The sequence below is a fragment of the Lutra lutra genome, chromosome 2 (genome assembly GCF_902655055.1).
Source record: "Lutra lutra chromosome 2, mLutLut1.2, whole genome shotgun sequence".
Lineage (NCBI taxonomy): Eukaryota > Metazoa > Chordata > Mammalia > Carnivora > Mustelidae > Lutra > Lutra lutra.
The window spans coordinates 179,174,363-179,199,307 of record NC_062279.1 but is presented as its reverse complement, the minus strand read 5'-3'; the positions used below and the strand labels follow the sequence as shown (position 1 = coordinate 179,199,307).

General features: G+C 34.5%; 1 protein-coding gene across 1 annotated transcript; it reads left to right on the top strand.

Annotated features, from left to right (window-relative positions):
- Positions 1 to 277: 277 nt before the first annotated feature.
- GNPDA2 (glucosamine-6-phosphate deaminase 2) lies at positions 278 to 24,333 on the top strand. Its single transcript, XM_047719210.1, has 7 exons — positions 278 to 447; positions 3,605 to 3,765; positions 6,994 to 7,095; positions 8,570 to 8,752; positions 14,241 to 14,425; positions 18,153 to 18,327; positions 23,317 to 24,333. The coding sequence occupies exons 2-7, from the start codon at positions 3,642 to 3,644 to the stop codon at positions 23,376 to 23,378; spliced, it is 831 nt and encodes a 276-aa protein (XP_047575166.1). The 5' UTR covers positions 278 to 447; positions 3,605 to 3,641; the 3' UTR covers positions 23,379 to 24,333.
- The last annotated feature ends 612 nt before the right edge of the window (positions 24,334 to 24,945 follow it).

Here is a 24,945-nt window from a genome sequence, read left to right as displayed (position 1 = left end):
GTGCGCGCGGAGTAAACGTTCAATAGCTTAGAGATAAAGATGAATTCGTACTGCTATGATAAGGAACAATTTAAGTAATGCTTATGTATGAGCACGGCAGTCCTACATACTAAATTTCATAAACGCAGAGAATCTACCTCAATTCAACCTTTGAGAGTTGATAAAAAGAGTAGCGGCAAGGTGATGGCCCAGGAACTGGAAACTTCCGGTGTAGGAAAGAGATGCTGCCTCACAGAATTCTAAGAATCTCCGTATAGCCCATCCCTAGAGTGCTAGGGGTACGCGCACGCGCAGTACCCGCGGGCTGCGCCGCCGTCCCTTCTGTGCCTTGGGTTTACATCCGGGTCTTTGGGCTTCACGCTCCGCACGCCGGTTGGGGTCGCTCGGGGTTGCTGGGTTCTTGTTATTTCCGCTGTTCCAACATCGGAAGTGTTGTTGGGTCGGCAGGTGAGTCCGGGGTGGGGACCAAGAAGGGGAGTCTGGCGGGGAACGGATTGGTCATTGCCCCCTAGGGTGGCCTTTGTGCCGAAATGGGGACGTGCGGCTGGGGCAGACTGGGGTCCTGGGAGCTTCGAGGCGGGGCGGAGGGTGACGTGTGGCTGCTGGTGCCCTTCGAAACGGGGCCTGAGGGAGCGGGTACCTATTCCTTCCTCTGTTTTGGAGGCGTTCTCCTGACATTTGTTAAAAATCAGTAACAGTCGTCCGCATTTGTTGTAGTTCGTTGTGGTTTGCGGAGTGATTGGGGCCAGCAGCCACGGAGTTGAGGTGGGTTTGCAGCCCTGGCTTTCTGGGCAGGGACCACAGCCTTTCTCCGCGGCTTCTCGCTGCTCGCAGAGATGCGGCTCCCCTGCCCTGCGCTTGAGAGACATTTTGAGGTGTGGTGTAGAAAAAAGACTCAAAGCAGGGATTCTGAAGTTCAGATGCCAGTGTAGATTATAGATTAACTGCAAGCTAAGTCGTGTGCAAGTTCCCATCCTGCTCCAGAGTTCTGAGATTGGTATTCAGCAGCCCATTCTCCAAGTTAATGCACATTCAGAATGAATCAGCACCAGAGGAAGGTGAGGGAATTGAGGGAATTGGGACGGGGCTTGGGGGGAGGGGTGCAGTGTCATTTTTTTGTGAGTGCTCTTTGGTTGTGATGCCAGAGAATTGCCCAGAGCCACCCCACTTTGAATCTATGAGGATTAGCAAAAACACGTTTTTTAATCTGAATAAGTGTGACCAAAACATTCTGCTTAACTTTGCCTGGGATGATTCATTTGAGACTTTCGTAACGAAGTCTGAGTTCTCGGAGTTTAAAACAAACAAAACTTGCCTGTACCTGATCTGAGAGACTTAACTTCTTTACAATGAAATCTCTTCCTGTGGTGGTTTTTCGAAATTTAACCGGATCGTAATAATCATCTAAGATATTTATGAAAGTGCAGATGCCTTGGATCCCATTTCACATCTTTTGAAAGACTTGATGTCCAACGAGAGGGGCCTGGGAATCTCTATCTTTAGCAAGTATCCTAGGTGCTTTTTTTAAGGCACATGTGGAGCATAGGTCTTTCAGTCAGGTAGACCCTCTACCATTAATAGCTTTATAACTTTAGCAATAAAGTCCTGAGTTGCAGTTTTCTCTATCTGACAAATGAAGAATTAATTTTTTTTTTTAAAGAGTTTATTTATCTGACAGACAGAGATCACAAGTAGGCAGAGAGGCAGGCAGAGAGAGAGAGGAGGAAGCAGGCTCCCCATGGAGCAGAGAGCCTGATGTGGGGCTGGGTCCTAGCACCCAGGGATCCTGACCTGAGCGGAAGGCAGAGGCTTTAACCCACTGAGCCACCCAGGTGTCCCTGAAGATGTTAATTTCTACCCCAGAGAGTATTTGAGGATTCTAAGCCCTTACTAACAAGGCCCCAATCTTAATCATTTTTGTGACTACAGAACTTAGCGTTTGGCATTTAATAGGCCCTCAAAAGTGTGTTGAATTGAGAAAAAGAGCGTGCCCAGAAGACAGAAGGCACTTGGAAAATTCTAATCCTCTTCCTCCTTACCTTACAGTTTTTTTTTTCTTTTTATCAATAATCAGTTTGCTGAATATTCTTGTTAGAAGTAAGTATATCTCTTGCTCGCCATATTTGTTATAATTAAGTCTGTTTCTTCATGGCCAGGAAGTGTTTCTGATTCTTGGTGTAATTTTGAAATTGTTTCTGGCATTAGTTCATTAATGAATTTAAATAGAGGTCAAGTCCATTTATGTTGGAGTGAATTTATGACTTACTATGTAAATTATTGTCTGTAAAAGCTATTTGTCTATTGTTACTGTGCCAGAATTTTAAATCATGGTGATCATAATTTCTTGTTATGCCAGAATTCTAAATCGTTGTATTCTTAAGGATATCATTTGGGTTTCATATATTCGTTGTAATAAGACCTACGATTCCCATTAATTTCAAGAATTTGACTTAATTTTGTATGTGAAGTGTATGGGAATTTAGGACTGCTGAAGCCATTTGTAAAAGGATTGGTATGGGTGATAGATCCATCTAAGTATGACACTAAGAATTAAAATATGGAAATTATGGTTCTGGAATACAGTGTAAATGTTATAAATCTTGTCAGTATAAAAATAATACATTTTACAGAAATCAGGGGTTGTGAGTCATGGTAGTAGGTCAATCCACATTGTGTAAAATAGAATTATAGTTTTTAAATGACTCTGATCTCTTAATATTTGTGAAATATTTTGTCTTAACCTTAAAGTACTCTTTTAGGAACCAACATTGCTTTTTATGAAGAATTTTTCTTTTTCTTCAGAGATCAGCAGTGTTAGTTCACTTTTTCTTTTGTTAAATTCAGGAAGAATTACATGTTATGCTTTTTATTATAAAACAGCATGTCTAGTGTGATCTCACTGCTGAAAATTTCTATACATTCTACTTATATGTGTGCACATTAGATAGACATCTAGAATGTTGTTTACTAATAATAATAGTTTTTATTTCTGAGTGTAGGATTTGGGTTGATTTTTTTTTCCTCTAATACCTTTCTATACTGAAAGAAATTTATGAAAAGTGACAAAAACATTTAACAAAAGGGAGGTTTGGTTTTTACAGTATTTATAGGGAGAGTTCTGGATTTTTAGCAAGTAACCCAAAGGATGCTAAGTATTCTTTACTACTTTTAACTTGCATTCAAGAAATGAGTACTGCTTTGTTTGTCTTTAGGTTTGTTTTATGTTGCTTTATATAACATCCCTGTCAAGACAGTGTACTGTGGTGTCTTATAAAAACTTTAAGTTTGCTTTGATGTGATTTCTGGCTTTCTCATTTAGTAGCTGTGTGACCTCAGTCAAATTATGTGACTTCTCCTCATCTAAAAGTGGGTGTTATATTTACTTCAGAAGATTGTTGTATGTACTTAAATTATGTAAGCCACTGCTCAGAACCCAGGGTCTGTTCAAACAAGAAAGGCTATTACTATTTTAAAAGTATAAGTTGTATTTGTATATAAGTATGTCTTTCTTAAATAATGTCCTTTTTAAAGTCATCAGTTTTAATACACTTATGTTTGCATGTCTGTAAATTACTTAAAGTGCTCTACAATGGAATTTTCTCAGGTTTGAATTCTTGTCCTGGAACCTGTGCATCACCATAATGAGGCTTGTAATTCTTGATAACTATGACTTGGCTAGTGAATGGGCAGCCAAATACATCTGTAATCGCATCATTCAGTTCAAACCTGGACAGGACAGATACTTTACATTGGGCTTACCAACAGGTAACATACCATTTTTGTTCCATTTTAGATACTTAAAATCATGGGATGGAAGAGTTTCCTTTAGTAAAATATGTTTCCCCTTTATTTCTTGCCATATCACTTATTGAACATTTTAGTATATAAAGCCAGAAACACATATATAACTATCTGGTATCTGTGTTTCATTACTGGTTTTTTTGTTTTTTTTTTTTTTTTTTTTTTTGTATTAAAATTATATAGCACTTACCACTCCAAAATGCAAAAGGAAATATCCTGACTTCAGTGATGGTCATAATATTTTTGTACCTTTATCTAGTCATCTTTTGTTTTATTAAGGATATTACTTTCATTATTCATATAATCAATTAGTAGATTAGCCTTTCTAATGCCTGAAGTATGTTCTCTTGCCTCTTGGTTTCACCTCCCCTGCCTCATACACTTTATTACCTTATTAGCCTTTAATAATTTCTATGTTTATTTTCTTTTTATTATAGAAGTATTATGACTGAAAAAGTGAAGACTGGTATGTCATCATGACAGAGTAAACATAAATATGAATTACACATTTTATTGTATTTAGTTCCCTGTTAAGGTATTTCTTAAAAATTAACCAAGTGGCATCATTGATCTCATGGCACTTAACTTGATATTGTTGACTTCCACAGGAAAGATTATTGGACATGGAATCAGAGCTATCATTTTCTCAGTGACTGCAAGGCATTTATTCTACCTCCCTAATCTTTGATTTCCTTACCTTTAAAAAAGATAAGGATAATAATGGCCAATAATGTGGTTTGAGGCTCAGTAAAGCAGTGTTTATGCCACTCCCTTGTATAGTGTAAATACCATATAAATTTAAACTTCCCATAAGTGTGTCTTATTTAAACAGTATTTTTTTCCTTCTGCTCCTTGCACCATATGTGCTAACTATGTAAAAGCTACAATCATACTTTTTTCCACCTAATTTCCATGAAAGGTATTGTTTAGCTCAAGTTATTATCTTGCTCTTTGTCTTTTTGTCTAGGGCAGTCAGTCTTGTGAGAATGACAAAGAGGGATTTTTAAAAATTGCATACACCAGACTGGCACCCTCCACACCCACATTTTTGATACATGAACCCAAGTGGTTGGACTTGGCCTCTGTATCAGTCTGCATACTGTAAACCTGGGCTGCAACCGGCTAGCTGCTTTGATCACGCTGTCTTAAATATGACGTAGAAATAAACAATATTAGCTTGGGGGCAGAAAGTCTTCAAAGTTATGAATTCAGGCAGTTCTAAACATTATTTCGTGTGTTTAAATTGACAAGTTTTGCTTATTTTTGGATAATTTAACTGCTCATAATACATCTGCCAGTGACATATCTTGGAAAACCTTTGTTGACATTTTCCACTTGCCTCCTTCATTGACCATTGATAGTATTAATCATGCTCTCTCCTCCTTGCTTTTGAAGTTTGAACATATATTTCTGTAATTGTGTATAGCATCTCATATTGTAATCATCCCTCCACCAAGCACAGTGTCTGGGCAATCTTTTCAGTGCTTATTGATGTGATCTTAAGAAGCTTCACATGTAAGGGCCTGCGTGCTTCTTGCCTCCCAGACTTATTCCCTGATTCTCTTACTCTGAGTCATGATAGGAAGATTAGACTACTTGTAGTTCAAAGAATAGAACTGGCCTTGGTGGCTTTACTTTGACTCATGTTGCTAGTATGTTATATAATGAAAACTACATGAGCTGTGGAACCAGACAGAATCTCTTGAATCTCTGCCTTCATTACCATATGATTTGGCAAATCCCTTAATCTTTTTGACCCAGTTCTTCATTCTCAAAATGGGAAAGATAATACCAGTTTCCCAGGGTTGTGAGATTTACATGAGCTGATATATAAAAATACTGGTGTATAGCATTTAGCACATGGTAAACATACACATATTAGTGGGCTATAGTTCTTTGAGATGGAATTGTAAAATTTGTATAAATTATTGATTACAATTTAAAACAGTATGTTTGCATTAGCTTTAAGAAACTCTTTTAGTCTTCTCTGAACCTATATTTAGTATTTATAACCACTTGTATTATTCTTTTATCTCAGATAAAAGGCAATCTTTTTACTACCATGGAATTTCCTGGTTTTTTTGTTTTTTTTTTTTTTTTTTTTTTTGCCAAAGACTGTTTAGTTCTGTCATACTTCTGTCTGCCACTTGAGTAGAAATTTTGTGTGCAGATGTTTTGTTTTGTGATGGCGGATATAATTAGGAATTAATCAATACTTCAGTCAGCACTGGGAGGGCCAGATCACTTGTTAAGAATGCAGTCAAGCTAACCTTCCAGTTTTTAGTTAAAATGAAAAAATACAACAGATTTGAAAACGGAAGCCGTCTTCAAGTGGATAAATTTATTAATCTTTTTTATGCTATGTCAAGAAGCACTATCAAACTGATTTTAGTTTCATAAAACATGTAAAAGAATCACATTTATAAAACAATTAAAATCAGGAACTCAGATGAAGGATCCAAAGCCAAAATCCCATTTCCCAGAGGTCATTTTACTTTATACATTTTAGCTGATACATGCTAAAGATAACACAAAATAGGAAACAGAACCTCCAGTTAAAATCATAAAGGCTGTGAAGTGTGTAAACCTGGTGATTCACAGACCTGTACCCCTGGGGATAAAAATATATGTTTATAAAAAATAAAATTAAAAAAAAATCATAAAGGCTAATATTAAAAATGTTCATCAAAGAGTCCTTGCCAATTTCTGAGTCTATTTTGAAAGTAGAGGCAATATTTAAATTTAGCTCTGGTTTCCCTTTTGATTGCATTAAATGGTCAACTTGACCTTTTTATATTTGTTTTATATGATACAAATCCTGAAAAAAAGCTTTTTCTCAAAAGGTGAGGTATTTATTTTTCTTTTAATTCAAATGTGCTTTTTAGAAGTTTCTAAGCTTGGAATATACAACATTAATTCCAAATAGTGAACAACTCTAGAATAATTTTCTAACTATAATTTCTATTGACAAATTTCCAGTTTTATTCAGCAAATTCTAATTTACTAAGATTTCAGGGTACTTTGCAAATGTATATATGATTCAAAATACATTTGTTAATTGAATGTGTATTTAAATTATTGTTTTCCTCGTAAATTAAAGATAGAATATCATTAAGAGAGTAAAGTAAATATAACCTTTAAAAAAATAGATTTTTCATGTTATGTTAGAAAATGGAATTTCTTTCTTTTTAGGGAGTACACCTTTAGGATGTTATAAAAAACTAATAGAATATCACAAAAATGGAGACCTTTCTTTTAAATATGTGAAGACCTTTAACATGGATGAATATGTAGGTAAGCTACATTATTTGAATATATTATTTGGATGTGTTATATTTTAAATAAAATGAATATTGTCTAAGAATTAGTATATTATTTGCATTTATGTTTTGAATGTAATATGATTATTTCTAGAAGATAATGTACTGCCTTGTGATGAGATTGGGAATTTATATTTTTAAAAATACTGTATTTTTATGATGCCAGCACAATATCCTGGAGGAATTTGGGACTAGAAATCAGAAGATCTGTTTTCATTCTTGGGCTCTGCCACTTACCAATTATGCAACTTTGAGCCAGTACCTCACAGTTCTTTCTTTTTTTTCCCTTAAGGCAAAGTTAAAACCAGTGTTGTTGTGGGAATAGAGTACCACATATGTAAAAGTAATTAGTAAAATAAAGATTTTTCAAATATAAGCATATTTATAATTGTGGCTATGAAGCTTTTATGTCATATTGATTGTTAACTTGCTTAACAGGAAAGATGTATGATGCGAATAAACTCTTGTTTTAAACTTTGAACATAGGAATACATTTTTTTTTTAAAGATTTTATTTATTTATTTGACAGAGAGATCACAAGTAGGCAGAATAGCAGGCAGAGAAAGAGAGGGGGAAGCAGGCTCCCTGCTGAGCAGAGTCCGATGTGGGGCTCCATCCCAGGACCCTGGGATCATGACCTGAGCTGCAGGCAGAGGCTTAATGCACTGAGCCACCCAGGCACCCCAGGAATACATTTTTAATGGTAGCCTAAGTGATAGCCAAAGAATTGTGATTTGATATACTTCGCATGCATGTAAGAGAAATAGGTCAGAAACACTGACCAACATTTCAGATATATGGCCAATTAATTTATGTTGAAATTAACACATAAATCAGTTCCATTGGTGGAAGTTAGTGCGCTTGAGAAATGGAGGAGTGATGAAATGCATGTGAACTAGACTTCTTTGTTTGAGTTCCAGTCTTTCTATGAGCCAGGTGACCTTGGGTAAGTTAACATTTCTGTGCTTTTGTTATTTATGAGAATGATAAAAGTAATTCCATAGATGTTCTCTAAATTATTTGAATTAATACATACATGTAAGGTGATTAAAATAACATCTGGCATGTAATGATCACATATTTCACATAAAAATTTCTTTTTAGGGGTGGCTGGGTAGCTCAGTGGGTTAAAGCCTCTGCCTATTTTTTTTTTTTTTTTTTTTCGGTTTAGGTAATGATCCCAGGGTTCTGGGATCAAGCCCCGCATCAGGCTCTCTGCTTGGCAGGGAGCCTGCTTCCTCCTCTCTCTCTGCCTACTTGTGATCTGTCTGTCAAATAAATAAATAAAATCTTAAAAAAAAAAAGTCTTTAAATTGGATTTAATTTGGATATCCATTGGATATGGAATAGGAAGGTTATATATTTTAAATAGCATTTATGGCCTAATCAGAAAAGTAAAGTTTGGATTTATTCCTGGAAGTACTTACATTTATAAACATTTTATTTAGGACTTCCCAGAAATCATCCTGAAAGCTACCATTCTTATATGTGGAATAACTTTTTTAAGCATATTGATATAGATCCTAAGAATGCTCATATCCTTGATGGGAATGCTGCAGATTTACAAGCAGAATGTGATGCTTTTGAAAAGAAAATAAAAGAAGCCGGAGGAATTGACCTTTTTGTTGGAGGTAAGTAAAACATTTTGTCGTTTATCTTACCTTTGTGTAATGTAGGGAACACCTGTAACTGTCTATAATACCCATTTATTCAGCTACTGGTTTTTATTTTATTTTCATCAAAAGATAATATTAAGGTTGCAAGTTAGAATTGTTTAAATTATGTCTTGAGAAATAAGTTCCAATACCTGCTAAACTTTTATGTCTTTAGAATTAACGGTTTACCACATCTTACAAAATGAGTGATGTTTTTTTCCTAAATGATAATTCTTATCTTTTATGCTTTCTTTAAATTTCCAACCCCGCTTTCTTACCAGATTACAAAGTTGAATCTCTGACAAAAGTTTGCATGTGGAACACATGGATTTTAGCATTTCTGTATTGATTGCTTAAATTGCTTCAGCTCACTAAAAAAAATTAGTTAAGAAGTAAGACTTTACCATCACCCTTTAGTAATGTGAACTAAGCTATATAACTGTCTTTGTAAACTCCACATGAATAAATGCTTAATTGGCTAAATTCCACTTAAAATGTGTATATATATCTACATGCATTTGTGTGTTCGTAATGTACCATTGAAAATAGCAAGTTTCTTTCTTTGTAACGACAATATGGTTTTCTGTTGTCATTATGAAGCCTGAGACAGCTAATTAATTACCATAAAAATATAACATCAACTAAATTGAAACCAAAATGCTTTTTGCTAAAGCTTTTATTATTCAACTAAATGTACTAAAGCTCTAAATTTAGTTCGCCAGATATATCTTATATTTAATTTATTAAAAGACTGCTTAAAAGTACATGAATTAGATCTTCACTAGTGCTGAATTGAGGCTGACTGATGGTTGAGGTGGCCAGGTATGGTTGCAGTGGTTGATTGCCGTTAGGGAAGATTGGGTATTACAGTCAGACATGAATTCGCATTCTGTTTTGGTCACTTATAACTTGTATGACCTTGGGACGTTTATTGAAATCCAGTAAAACTAAGTTATTTGTAAAACAGGCATGACTATTAACCATTCCAAAACTTGGAAGAATTTACCATGTTAGAACATGTAAAATGCTTGGTGTGTAATTGGTACTCCATTAAGTGTTACTTCAGTCTTCTCTTAATTGTTCCTTAGTTCATTGAATTTATTGCTTTTTTTTTTTTTAAGATTTTATTTATTTATTTGACAGAGAGATCACAAGTAGATGGAGAGGCAGAGAGAGAGAGAGAGAGAGAGAGAGAGAGGGAAGCAGGCTCCCTGCTGAGCAGAGAGCCCGATGCGGGACTCGATCCCAGGACCCTGAGATCATGACCTGAGCCGAAGGCAGCGGCTTAACCCACTGAGCCACCCAGGCGCCCCGAATTTATGCTTTTTTACTGAATTACCTCTAAGGGTATCCAGTGAGATTAAGATTTTTTCTTTGAGGAAATTCTTTTCTCTACCTAACAGAGCCAGTATCATTTACTTTCTTTCGTAGGTGGGATGGTTTTTATCTGAGCAAGAATCCAAGCTAGACTGTTTTGCTTTTCATAATAGAAACTTACCTGTGTTTGAAATAAAATTTGCTAATATTGCTTCAGTATTCCTGGAAAACATTTGTATTCCAGTTTTGTCAATACTGTTTAATTCTGAAATAATTACTATTTGTAGTTGCCAATATCAAGGCTATGGCAATCCATATTTGAGAATGTTTAAGAAATGCACTACCCATGCATTCTTCAGGTTTTCTCCATACCAGAATCAAGTAGAATTACTATAATGTATACCTAATTACTGTAATGTAATTATACCTAATGTGTCTGTATTTTAGTTATATCAAGAAATATTTTCACTCCTTTACCATTATACAAAAAGGCATGGAGCTAATAGAGTTTCATTATTTAAAATAACTTAATGAAAAATATCTTTTTTACTTCTTCATTTGAATATCCTTTTTTTTCCTGTTAATTTAATTGGCTTACATAAGGATCCATGTGACAAATCCCTTGGGGATCCCATGCCAGAAAATAGAATTTACAGAATTTACAGGGGGGGGGGGGGACCTAAAAACTCTTAACTCCATTTTCTCCCTTTGTCTGCTTTCTAGAAAGTACTTACAGCTAAATAATGTGGTTAAGCCTGAATATCCCTTCTCAAAGATTTCTCATAGAACTTTCTTCTTTTCCTATAGCTTTAAGTCATTTCTCATTTCCTTTTAGCTTAAGTTTTTTGGTGTATTTCCTCACTATAGGTCTTTTTTCCCTTTGAAACAGATGGAGCATAAATTTTAATTATGTATGTGTATCACTGACTCTTACTACTAGAAAGAACTTTACTTTGTTTTCTAACCAATTTTTGTCTTAAGCTTCCTGTAGACATTCTCTTCTGACCAACCAATCAGTTAATCAGTCAATAAATAAGATTTCCTTACCTCTTCCATTAATATCTTCGCTGTAGTCATGTCATGATCCACAGTCTGCCATTTTATATTTACCATCCAAAGGACATAATTACTCTGTGGATAGGGGGGAGAAGAGTTAGCTTATTGCATTATCTTTGAACTTTTTCCTATTTGGGGTACCCTATTATTGGATGTATACTCATGAAAGAATCTCATTTGATTCTTTGCCTTTGTTGATCTAGGTTTGTTATTAGATTTTCAAGATGAGGCTTGGTATTTGGGTCTTACCACTTACCCTTCTTTTGTTCCAGGGTTTGTTGGTTAATAAAAACACTAAGAACTGAGCCAAATGGGATCAAAATATCAGCCTTATTAAAGGTAAAGTTGGATTAGAGGTTTCAGGTTGGGCTTGAGGCCAAAATGGAGTTTCCTATCCTTCCCCTCTAAACTGGGAATAGTAGAATGAGGACCTCAAGACTATGAATCCCTCGTGTCTTACTCCTGGGAAATAGAACAGGAATTCCTTTTCCTATGTAGAAAAGAGAAAGGAAATAAATACTGCCAAAAGTTGTTATTCTCCCTGTGACAATACAATTGTTAAAGAGTAAAGTGTGTCATGCAATCCCTGACCCACCTCCAGCAATAAAATACACAAATACGAAATTTTGTAGATAAAATCTAAAGATATTGCTAACTTTAAAATTATCTTAAGGTACTACTTTTAACCCTTTCCTTTGGGTACCTGGTTAGAATCTTTGGTTTGCAAGTAATTGTAATCTACTTTGGGACCAAAAGTGAATTAACTGGAATGACTCTGGGCTAACTTGCAGAATTGTTAGGAGAGTTGAAACAGCCAAGTCTGTGGAAGAACAAGAACCAAGGAGCCTCAAATTTCCAAAGCAGGAGCTTATAGATACTCTCCTGCAATGCTGTCATCAGATACCTCAGCTGTAGATGCCTTCCTTCTTTTCTGCACCCTTGTGCAAGGTTCAGAATTCTTTGAGAGAAATTCTGTTTCAGCTTGGGACAAGTATTTTATCAGTAGACCACAATCCTCTTGACTCAGAGAGATACGGAGTAGATAAAGCTCCCCTCCCCCTATTGTGAGGGGGGCAGACCAAGATAGAAGGAAGAGAGAGAAACTATACTGAGCATACCAAAGAATAGTAACCATCTATTCCTTTTTTCAGCCATTATTTATTGAGGGCCTCCTATCTGATGTATTGTTCTGATGTATAGTAATTAAGAGCAAGTCCTTATGCAATGAAATTTGCATTCTACCCCACAGAACTGTAGGAAGACAGAGAAGGCCTATAATCCAGACTCAGGTTTTAGAGATGTTTCATAAAGGTGTAAATATATTAGTTTAGACTTAAAGACTGAATGAGAATGCGACGTGGTTTTTAGATCTCATGATTATTTTTTTTAAAGTTTTGTAAAGCTTTGTGAAACATTCTGAATGCTTTTAGAACATTTATATCAGAAAGCTCAAATTTCTAATAGCTACTTATAGTCAGTAAGGAAATATATTACCATGACCCACTGCTGATAATTCAGTCTTACTGTACTCTTTTGTATGACCCACAATACTAGTTAGAACACTAATGTTGATCCCTAAGGACTTCCTACTTTTTCTGGAACTTTTATATTCCTGGTTCCAGCCTTTTCTCCTTATATACACATAGAGAAATACAAATATTTACACAGATGTATACTTTAGGAGGAGAAACTATAGTTTTACAAATGTAGAGAGAAATGCATTTCTATAATTTAAAACTTACATTTATAGGCAGGTATATGTATGCTAATGGAAGGATCCATACATATTAACTATATGTAGGTCAGACATTATGTCACCACATTAAAAATTCCTAGAATGTGGTGCTTTGGTAGCTTATATTTGCTCCCTAAGATTTTCATTTCTTCTTTGTTCCATCAAAACCAGGTTATTCTTTGTCATATTTTACTTTGTTGTAATCTGGGAAAAATTGGTTTGAATTATAGGCTAAGAGTCAATAAAATACATATATCTATCATTAAAGTAAAATGTAGAGTATAAATGTAACAGGTATTTCGACTCAGATCTTGTGGGTTTATTTTTTCATGGAGGTTGTGAGAACTCTGGCTAGCTAGTAGGGTACACATACGTAAAACTTGATTTATTCATGCCATGGAAAGATTCTTCATTTAAAAAAAAAAGATTTACTTCCAGTTTCATTCAAATAAGGAATATCATATTTTTATCTACATTTTAGAGGCACTCCTAGAATATTAGAGCTGGCAGTATGTCTCTTTAAAGGAGTATTTTCAGGGTGTGGTGGTCACCCATTATTAGGCCATGACATACAGTCATTCACTTTCTGCATTTCCCTTTTGTACGTTTTGCTAATGAAATAGAATGACTCCTAGCAGGGTAAGTATTGTTTTCATGCAGTTCTTGTTTTTAATTACATATGCATGTGTGTATATGTGTGCTAGATTGCAGTGTCAAATATATTTCTTCTAGTAGGCTGTACTCAACACGTCTGAAGAAAACTACTGCCCTGTATGGTCCAATCTAGACATTTTTGTAAGTGAGGAAGCTCTACTACAGGGAGGTCCAGTAGTTAATCGCACCATCTAGACTAGAACCAGGCAGGTTAAAGGGTTGACCATAGAAACCACTGGGTTAGGCATCAGAAGATTTGGATTTGAGTTTTGTCACAGTATTTACTAAATTGTTACCTTGAGCAGTCATGTATTTTCCATGCATGTCTGAGTTTCCTTTTGAGCTCAAAGAAAGCTTGAGGAGAGGAGGGAAATAAATATTCCTAATAAGATTATCTTATAAGATTGTTAAATATATGTGTTGATGTGAAAATACTTTATAAACTGTGAAGTGTGCTAATACAAGCTAATATGCTAAATTCTACTGGTGTTACAATAATGCTAGCTCTGTGCTAGGTGTATGGAATATATTGAAATACTTGTTGAGTCAAATACAGGAACAAATATTTTAATACAGCATTAGAAATTCAGCTATCCTATAAAACAAGGTGAGCCTGTTTATGACTGTTTTCTCTTAAAAACAAGTTGAATGTTGAGAAATCTTACTTTATGTGTCTATGTGTGTGTATACTTCTTTTAAAAGGAATTGGTCCAGATGGTCATATCGCTTTCAATGAGCCAGGATCCAGTTTAGTATCAAGGACAAGATTAAAGACTCTAGCAATGGACACCATTTTGGCAAATGCTAAATATTTTGATGGAGATTTGTCGAAGGTGCCAACTATGGCTCTAACAGTTGGTGTGGGGACAGTGATGGATGCAAGAGAAGTAAGCATTCAATGTTCTTTGATGTCTGTAGATTTTGGAGGAATTATGGCACCAGATAATAGGCTACATCCTATTCACTACGTAAATTGTTATTTAGCTTTCAGTGACTTCTGTCAGTCTCATTGCCATGTTGAGAATCCAACTAAGTCAAGTCTTCTGGAGCTTATGTAAACTAAGAATCAGGCATCACCCCTTCTGGAATACTGCTACATTGTCTGCTTCTTCACAGTTTGAGTTTCTAAAATCATACTGATCAAATGGTCTGTTATTAAGTGAAATGGTCTGGTGAAAGGTCTGTTGTAACAAAGATGCAATGCTGGTTAACACTAAACTATTTTTGGAAGCTCGGATAATTTAGTGTCAAGTACTTCTTGACTGTGGGAAGATAGCCAGTTAGTTTCCAGCAGAAAAAGAACCCATCGAAGGCTGAATCTGTTCCAAATTTGGTATACGTAAGAAGGCAAATAGTCTGAATAGATCCGGCCTAATTTTTAAATTTTTAATTGGGCTTTCATTTCCTTCCCTGAGAAAAACAGAACAAATTAGTTTGCTCATGATTATCAGTGGTTGTTACATGGAAACTCCATTCCTTCCTGATACTAAGATGGGAGAGGAAAGCACATAGACAAGTTATGATGAGTAAGAAATGGATCTTAATGTAAATATGTCTAGACTTGAACATACAAATAGAACTGTCATTCAGAATGTGGTTTTTCATCTAAAAATCATCAGTATGTGAAGAAAGACCTTTCACGAGTTGAAATTCGTAGTAATTAAGTTGAGAAAGATTTTAGAGCAATTGTATTTCTAAAATACGAAACTGAAAGTTATACAAATAGATTTCTTACATTTAACAAGATTTAAGTTGTAACAAGCTAATTCTTAGAGTGAACAGAGAGTTATTAAAATACTGAATTTTTTTTTCCATTTGGTTTTTCCAACAAAATTTTATGATGCCACTCACCTCACAGTACTCACTCCCAGCATGATTACAGAGGAAACTATTATGGCAGAACTATTTTAGGACTTAATTATTTTCTCAGGGGCCTTAGTGTGCTCTTTTATATCATTCTTTGGAAACAAGTATCTTGTCATCATACTTAGAGATTTTCCTATCTTTCATTGTAAGGAGCTTAATGTATACAGATTTTTATTTGCCAGTGGTTTGAACGGTGATGTGGGCTGTTCTTCAATTTTAGTTTCGTTAAGAACAAATACACTTAATAAAGTTTTGAATCAATGTGTGGGGAAAATGCCATTGTTAGATGAAAAGTACATATGAATGGTAAACCAATTTCTAAATGGTTAGTGCGTCAGGAAGAGCTTCACAGTCTGGCAGCTCTGTTCACGAGGACCTTCTGTACACACCTTGGAAGTGACACCCTGGAAGTCATTATAGGTTCCCTTAAGACTTGGGAATTACCAACTAGATAAGGAACCACACCAATCACTACTTTATCACTCTTTCCTGGGCTTGAGGCTTTTACACTGATGGTATGTGTGAAATGCTCTACTTTTCCAGACTCTGCTTAGCTAAAATGGCACTTTTCGGTTTTCAACTTTCAGAACTCCCATTCTTGACCATAATTCTTATAGTCAAAGTTACTTATATTTTCTCTTAGACCACTCTGTTCTTTTCCTTTGTAGCACTTTTCACAATTTCTGATTGTTCTTGTATGTTTTCTGGTTTATATCTTTTTTCTCATTAATTTATAATCTCTGTGAGTTTATAGGTCATGTATATCTAGCACCTTACACTGCCTGTCATATAATAGGTATTTAATATTGGGAATAGTGTGAATGAATTATGTTCATAATTCATGTCAGACAAAGTTCTGTCAACAGCTTCGTCATTTACTTGAACCATCCAATCTGATTTTTGTTGACTTTTGGCTCTTTGCCAAAGTCTAAATCTACCTTCAAAGGATTGAAATTTGTTTTTACTGAGGTATATTTAAAGATAATGTCATATATTTTAAAGGTAATTTCAAGAGAAAACAAATCATTTTCCACTATTGCAACATCTTTAAAATTGTTACATATAATACTTCAGATATTTATTCTTAAGGTGACATAGGAAAAACCAAAAAATTTTAAAATCTGCTTTTGATTTTGCTACCTTACTGAAAATCACCAAGGTCAGTAATGATTTCTTCATTGCTAACACTGGCATCTTCTCTGTAGGTCTTACCCTACTGGGTCTCTTTTCATCACCTACTGCTGTTGACCATGCCTCCCATCATAAAACTCTGCCATTAGTCCTCTTACTTTCTGAGCATTTCTTCTCAGTCTCCTTCTCAAGCTTTTCTTCTTCATCTCCCTTTTGAATATTGCGGTTCCCTAGGGTTTCATTCTGGAGCTGCATATTCACTCTGCATGCTTTGGGGCATGACTTTTTTTTTTTTTTTTTTTTTAGTTTTATCACTATTCCAAAAAGGTAAAGCACTCTTAATACAGTGATAATAATGTATCTTTATCTTGCACTCCTTCTGAAGCTGCCCGTTTTGTATTTCCAACTTCCAGCTGACATCTCGATATTTAGACGCCCTATATTTAAGCTGTCCAAAAATTAAATTTATCCTTCCACGAAATTTGTCTTTCCTCTGAATATTCCCTGCCTTGCTGAATAGCAGCACTCACCATGAAAATTATCTGAGCTTGAAACATGTGTCCATTCTCGGTTTCTTTACATCTCATTAGTCACCAAATCCCAACCATTTAACAGATAACTTAGAGGTAAATAAGGATCCCGCCCTCCATCATTACTGCCTATTAAATCTATATATCCATTTTTTTCAAGGATTATTGCAAACCTCTTCTCAATCACAAAAATGGTAAAGATTCATTCTGATATATTATATACTTAGATTTGCACGTGTTCTCTGAATTGCAGGCTTTTAGGAATTTGGGACCAAGAGCTTGGATTTTCTATTAGTTCGTGAGGGTATTCTTTGTCTTGTGTGCTTAAAGGGCTGTTCTTACATTTAAGTAGATCCCTAATCATTCTTTAAATCTAGGTTTTGGGCGCCTGGGTGGCTCAGTGGGTTAAGCCGCTGCCTTCGGCTCAGGTCATGATCTCAGGGTCCTGGGATGGAGTCCCACATCGGGTTCTCTGCTCAGCGGAGATCCTGCTTCCCTCTCTCTCTCTCTGCCTGCCTCTCCATCTACTTGTGATCTCTCTCTGTCAAATAAATAAATAAAAAATCTTTAAAAAAAATAAATCTAGGTTTTGTGTCAAGACAACTTTGATAACATCTGTTTCATAAAATAGTCTTCAGGCTTCTTTCTCTAACTTTCAAAGTAATATCTGCTGTGTTGATTGGATTAGAGCAGTTTGGTATATCATTCCTGGTTATGTAAATTCTTTGTTGACCCTCAGTTCTGCTTTTGCAAAACAGCCCTTTTCTTTCCTTTTTTTCATTTTCCTGGTCACTTCTGCACATCAGTATCTAATGTATTAATAAGTACCTGCATTATGGTTTATTCAGTAACACTTCATAAGAAGATACTATTTTACTTTCTTAAACCAGAAGAGAAGTACTTAATGCTTGCCTTTTACCTTGAAGAACAAAAATAAATACCTCAAACTGTGAAGAAATATGTAGCTATTTTTATTTTACCTTCGAGAATATTCGTGCTAACATCTTTCTTTTAAAAAAAGAGCTTTTTTAGTCATTTGAAACAAATTTTAAGAATTAATTAACATGTCATGGTCATGACTTTTCAGGTAATGATCCTCATAACAGGTGCACACAAGGCATTTGCTCTCTACAAAGCGATAGAAGAAGGAGTAAATCACATGTGGACTGTTTCTGCTTTTCAGCAGCATCCTCGAACTATTTTTGTGTGTGACGAAGATGCTACTTTAGAATTAAGAGTTAAAACTGTGAAATACTTTAAAGGTGAGCATTGAAATTTCAGAAGCAGACTGTGAGAATGTCCAATTGTAGATGACAATTAAAACTTAGTAGACTGTGGAGTTACATCCTGCTCTGTGCCTATTGAGACCAGCATTTTGCCAACACAGTAGCCAGTTCTTTTTAAGGAAAAGAAAAATCTCATCTCAAATAATAGTAGTTTTCAGAGTAGTTTCCTATTTTTTTCTTGAAATCCAAAATTTAATAAAATATAAAATATTTTACTTTCATATTGTATATATAAGATTAAATAATCCAAAAGGAAATACACATATGTTACAATGTTCTTTTGTTTCCCTGTCCCACCTTCCTCACCAAGCTATGGTTTAGAATCTAATCAGCTTATAAGTTGGGTCACCCACAATTTCAAATTATTTCCATACACCAATTAATAACAGTTCAGTGTCAGAGCAGTGTGGAATGAACTCTGCAAGTAAGCAGGGGTTTGACTACCCACACTTCTGTATGTAGCTTGTCCTTTTGACTCTTCTGCAGTCTAGTTCAGTAATTCTCAAGCCTTACCGTACCAGGTTGTGTATTTGAAACCACATGTGCTTGATGTAATGGGTGATTTAAGAGATTTTTAAGGAAAATTTGACTATTTAGAAACCATTCCCTGCTTAAGAGTGAATTCCACATATAGATACACACACATAACAACCTGTATAAATAGGTGCTCTTTATAAAGTACTTGTATTTCATATAGCTGATATGGAAATACTATAGAACTGCTCATATATATATATAGGTATATATGTATATATCCGTAATTCAGTGTGTGTAGTATGTGTACTGATGATATTACATGAATATGTATTTTTAATCTTTTTACTCTAGTTACTAGGTGTTTATTTAACATGTATTAGAAAAAATACATGGAACTGATCAAACCTATATTCCATGAGTATCAGTATTGACAGAGATAAAGAAGTTACCATATTTTACTGCCTCTGAGACACATCTTTTTTCACATCTATCTTGACTAAAATTGGGATGTGTTTATAATTGGTCATTATCAGTTACCTGGTAGCATTTTTTCTTAATGGTATGTAAAATAATGTGTCTTACCGTCTTCAGCGTCTCATTCATGAGATAATAGTATATGATTTTAAATTATAAGTTAAAGGAAATCTTTAACTCATAGTTCATGTAAATGGTGTGAATGTGGCAAAAATCTTGAAGATGAATCACAAATGAAGTTTAATGAATTGTGAACAATCAAAATTTTGATCCTGCTTATAGTTCTTTATTTGCACTTAGCTGTTGTGAGCATTTTCCTATTTCCCTGTTCTACAAAAGCATTTTTAATGGCTTTATAAGTAGATGTATCATAATTTACTTAAATCTTTTCTTACTGTTAAATGCTTAGATTATTTCCAGTCATTTATATTTTTATCAAAAATTATTTTTTACCAAGCCACAAAAGTATCAAATTAAACTGAAATATTGTCAAGTTTTTAAATAAGTTGGCAGGTAAAAGAGAAAGATCTATGATGAGTTGTGAATAAGAGCCCTTGTATGAAGTTTTACCCATATATTTCCATGTAGTTTTTCATTTTATTACAAATACTAGATTCCTTGAAAAAATTAATAGAAGGAATCCCTATTATCCACATATTTTAATGCCAGAGATTTATTTAACATTCCCATGTCTGGTACCAGCAATCCTCAGGTAGACCCTTATGCTTATCAGATGTCAGTTACTTTTGTAATGTTTACATTTTAGTGAAGTAAATATTTAATAAGATACTTAATAATAGCCAGTACTTGTATGACCACGCATTACTCAAAATACATTATACTTGATTTACTTAATTCTCACAATTCAGTGAAGTGGATATTCTTAAAATCCTATTTACAGATGAGCTAACACGCTTAATAGAGATGTTAAGTCACCCAAAGTCATAGAGCTCATATGTGGGCAGAGCTGGGTAAGTGAAATCAGGCTTATCTGGCATCTGGGCTTTTGTCCACTGTTGATACTGCTTCATAGAAGAAGAATAAAACTCTGGCTATCTTTATCATATTTCTGTTTGTTGCATTGCTTTCATACCATAATAATTGCTTCCAAAAAGGTATAGACATAGGTTAAAGAGCATTTAAAACACAAGAGACGTAGGTGATTACATGTATTTTGTTCTTTAATTCATCTATCCAGATTCTAAACTTTTCTGAAACATTTTGAAGTATAGACTATTGAAGAGAGAATCGCTGCACTGCTCTTTTGAGGACATTGTATATTCTATATGCATCTGTATATATTTCTGGAGAGGTTCAGGGTATCAGCCTCAGAGTGCCTCCCATTAATATGGAGAAAAATGGAATTGAGATATTATTCTGGGCTGTATGCAGACCTCATTTTACAGTAAGGTATTTTAATAGAGGGTAGAAGTGAATATTCATAAACTTACATGTATTATAAGTATAGTTTTATATTTTGCCATATTCTCATTGAGTTATTTTATCACTTTAAGATGTACAGAAGGATATGTATCCTGTAGTTACCTTCTGTAATTCTTCAGATTTCTGTCACATTACTACCCTTTCTTCTGCCATCACTAAAATGTACATAAAAGGGCTCTAATTATTTAGGTCCTAAAGAAAATCTAGGTCAACTGCATCGAAAACAATAAAAACCATTAGCAAGTGGAAGTTCATTTCAGTATATACCTTTGGAAGATACAAGTAAATCACAGGAAAACAGTCTAGTATTCAATGTTTTTTTCTAATTTTTTTGTTTTTGCTGATTTTATATAAAGCCTTGGTTTTATGTCCTTGAGAATATATTTTCAAGACCTCATCATTATGGTGAACATTTTTTTGTTTGTTTCAACCTTTGTCAGTCCTCCTCAGTAGCTTGATTGAATGAGTTCAGATTGAGTCAAAACCATAAAATTGACATTTAGAATCTATGACATTTAACTTCTTCTGGCAGTATGTTAGGAAGTTTATACATTTTAGTACTCAGAATTTTTTTCTGTTAATGATTTAAGTAGCCATGATTTGTTTCTATCAAAATCTTGTATAAAAAATTGTCAGTTTTACCTTAAGTCATAATAAATTCTTTATCATCCAAAATGCATTTCTAGTTTGGAAATAGCCTTTTATGTAGAAGTTACAGCCAATGTATAGTTAAATTTTAGAGTTGAATTTTTAATGTTTATTCTGATATTTTGTGTTTTCAAGCTCCAATGTATTATTTCCATGATTAAAGCTGTAAGTGAGTGATAGATGAATTGTATCAAGTAGAATGATCCTATTAATTGCAGCTGCTTCTCCATAAGAGGTTACATCTTCTAAACTGAGTGGCTAAAATTACCACTGTTTTTGTTGTCCCCTCTCCTGAGTTTCTCCAGTTTCCTATTTTACTGCTCTTTACATTCTGGTTGTTGAAATGGATTAAACTTCTCAGTTAAATCCTGCTTTAAATAGGATTGGTTCTGTTTAGAGATAACCATCTGGTAAATAGTTTTCATTACCAATACTTCTTCTGCACTATAAAAATTACCCTTTAATGTATATTTTTGGTAAATACAAATTATATTTTCCAGTTAGTGTCATCAGCCAAGAAAACAGGCCAAAATGCCTTCAAGTACATAATCTCTTGCATGGTGTTAGTTTAAAAAAAAAAAAAAAAGTATAAGAAGTATCTCTTTCTGAAAGTAGTTGACTCACCATCATAAAAAGTTGGCATATTAAGTGATTTGAGAAAATAAAATGTAATATATTTCATTAAAATAAAAGCTCCACAAAGGTAGGGACTTAGATTTTGTTCACTGCATTATTTCAGCATCTGGAAGTGTGCCTGGTACATTGGGGGTATTTGATAAATTGTGGGTAGGTACACAGATACAAGGAAGAACTAACACAGGAGCAGAACAAGTTCCCATTAATAGACTAGAGAACAGTTGAAGTATATTGATAAAATGGGACTAGATTGTATGTATGTATGTATTCTTAGTAATCTCTACACACAACACGGGGCTTGAATTTACAAACCCAAAATCGAGTTGCATGCTCTTCAGCTTAGCCAGCCAGGAGACCCTGGGCTAGATTATACTTTGAAAGCAAACAGGAATGTAGAGGTTAAGAGCGCAAAGGAAAACCAGGGTTCACCTCTTTTGGGTCACGGACCAGTATGATAATCTGGTGAAGAGACTGCCCTCAGGAAAAAACACACATATGCACAGACGCTTGCAGACACAAATTTGTATATTAACATGGGAGAGTCAAAGACTCCTTGAACCTTCTCTAGCTCTATTATATCCTAAGGTTGGGGCTGTACTTGATTTCTGCCAGGTGGACAGCTTCCAGGTGTCATCAGTTTGGGAGTCAGAAATGATTCAGTATTGACTGCTCTACATTTTTCACATTTGAAGTGTAAAACTTTGGTTATGTTTAAGTATGGAGTCCTCAACTTTTTAATGGCACCTTGGATTTTTTGACTAACCTCCTTCAGTATAGTTTGTTATCACCCCAATTGTAAATACATGTCAAAATCGTGGAAAATGATTTGCCAGATGAATGGATAGGATAATACTTCGGAGAACTTAACTATCCCAGTTTAACAACAGTTCTCTGAGTTCCTGGGCTGAAGTCTGGTAGAGAAGTGCCAGAGGATCGAACTCAACAGCTTTATAGGATAAAATTAAAATGTATTACCACGTCAGTATTGAGATTTGTTATTTTGCCATATTGAAGCTCTGAAGGCAAGAACTGCTGCTACTGCAAAGGAATTTGTACTCCTCCTCGATCTAGGGCTTCATCAATAATTGTAAATTGCTATTTGCTAGGTAGTACAACCAAACCTTACGAAACATTTCTACCTAAAATACATTTTTCAATTAAACTTAACTATTTTGTATTAGATGGGAACCAGCATACTTATGGTATCTTATAAATTCTTGTTTTCTAAGGTAAATGAGATAATTCAAAATTAAAAATAAAACTAGAATTGTGCTTTTTTTCTTTAAGGTTTAATGCATGTGCACAATAAACTTGTGGATCCACTATACAGTATGAAAGAAGGAAATTGAAGGAGATTGGAGCAAATTCTACTTGAATGAACAGAACACTTTTATAAGTCGTAGATGAATTTTCAGCTATGCAATATGATAAAACATGGGGATTTTTTGAAGACTGTCCTTTTTGAAGTCCAATATCTATATGTTAAACATTCCAGATTTAGAATGTGTCCATTTTATACTAAGGTTTAGAAGTAGTTGGCTGTCAAAAATAGCTGTTTATTATAAAGTACGGAAGCCACACAGCCACTCTGTAAAACATCACAGAAATGAAATGTCTGTTTAAAAATTTCAAGTCATTTTAAATATGAAGAATCTATACATCAAATATTATTCATATGAATCTGGTGGCATTCTCAGAGTTTTATTTTTTAATCACATAAAGACACTCCAAGCCTTTGAGGTATCATTGCAAACCTTTACTTTTGGAATGTAATCTTTGTATTTCCTGTGCATTACACACAAGCTTTTCTGCACGTGGTTGCCTTAGTCATCTTTCTGCAGTAGCCTTTGGACATCAAAAGTCCTGCTATATATTGTTGGAACAGAGAATCTGAAGAGATGCCAGTGCCTAAAAGTACAGTTTACGTCCTTTTGGAAAGTATGTATAAGTGCATGATTTTTGTGCACCACCTTCTATAGCACTTTTTTACAAATGTGCTCTTATTTAATGACTTGGGTTCATGCTTTTAATATAAGTATTTTGGCAATTATGAACTTTATACCTAGCAACGCACTTAAAGAAATTCTTTTGAAGACAATTTTCTGATTATTGTTAAATTCATAAATGATTAGCTTTATTCCTGACTTACATGTCTAAAAGGATAACATGATGAAATATTTATAAAGGAATTACTGTAAACTTAAAATTGCCATTAACTTGCATCATTAAATTGCAAATAAAAGTATATTGTTTTCTATCTTTAACTCAAATAAAGCTTATAATAAATAAATGTTATCTAAATTTCATTTCCAGAAGTAAAACTGAATACATGCATTTGAGATATTCCAACATTAGTAGTAGTATTAATTCTGCATTTACTTTTTGTTTGTTGCCAACAGGCATTTAGGAGATTTAAGTTAAAAGACAATAATTCTACCTATAATTTAGTAGTTGCTCAGTGGGGAGTAAAAAATTCTCCCATTTCTTCAGCATATTTTGCATCGTCTAAGCCCATCACGGAGAAGCATTACTTAAATAACTTAATAGAAATGTGACTGAAATGTTATTTATAATTAAGTTCCTTAAAATAAAAACAGCAAAAAATAAAAGTAAATAAAACTGTTTGTATAAAATATGTTCCTTAAATTCCAAATAATGTAGTTATAATTGCTTTGATCATCTTCCAGTCACACATCTGGTAATAAAGTACTGTGTTACTACAAACCACCCTATCTTAGAAAGTGATAGTATTATAGTGAAAACGCTAAAGATAACTGTTTTGGTGCATGATTCAACTTGTTATTTCTGTGCTTTAAATGTGCTAGGTGAAACACAATTTAGAAGATCTATCACTGCCCTTGATTTTAGGGGACTAGTTTGAGTCAAGCCCATGTACTCAAGCCCCTCAGCAGACTG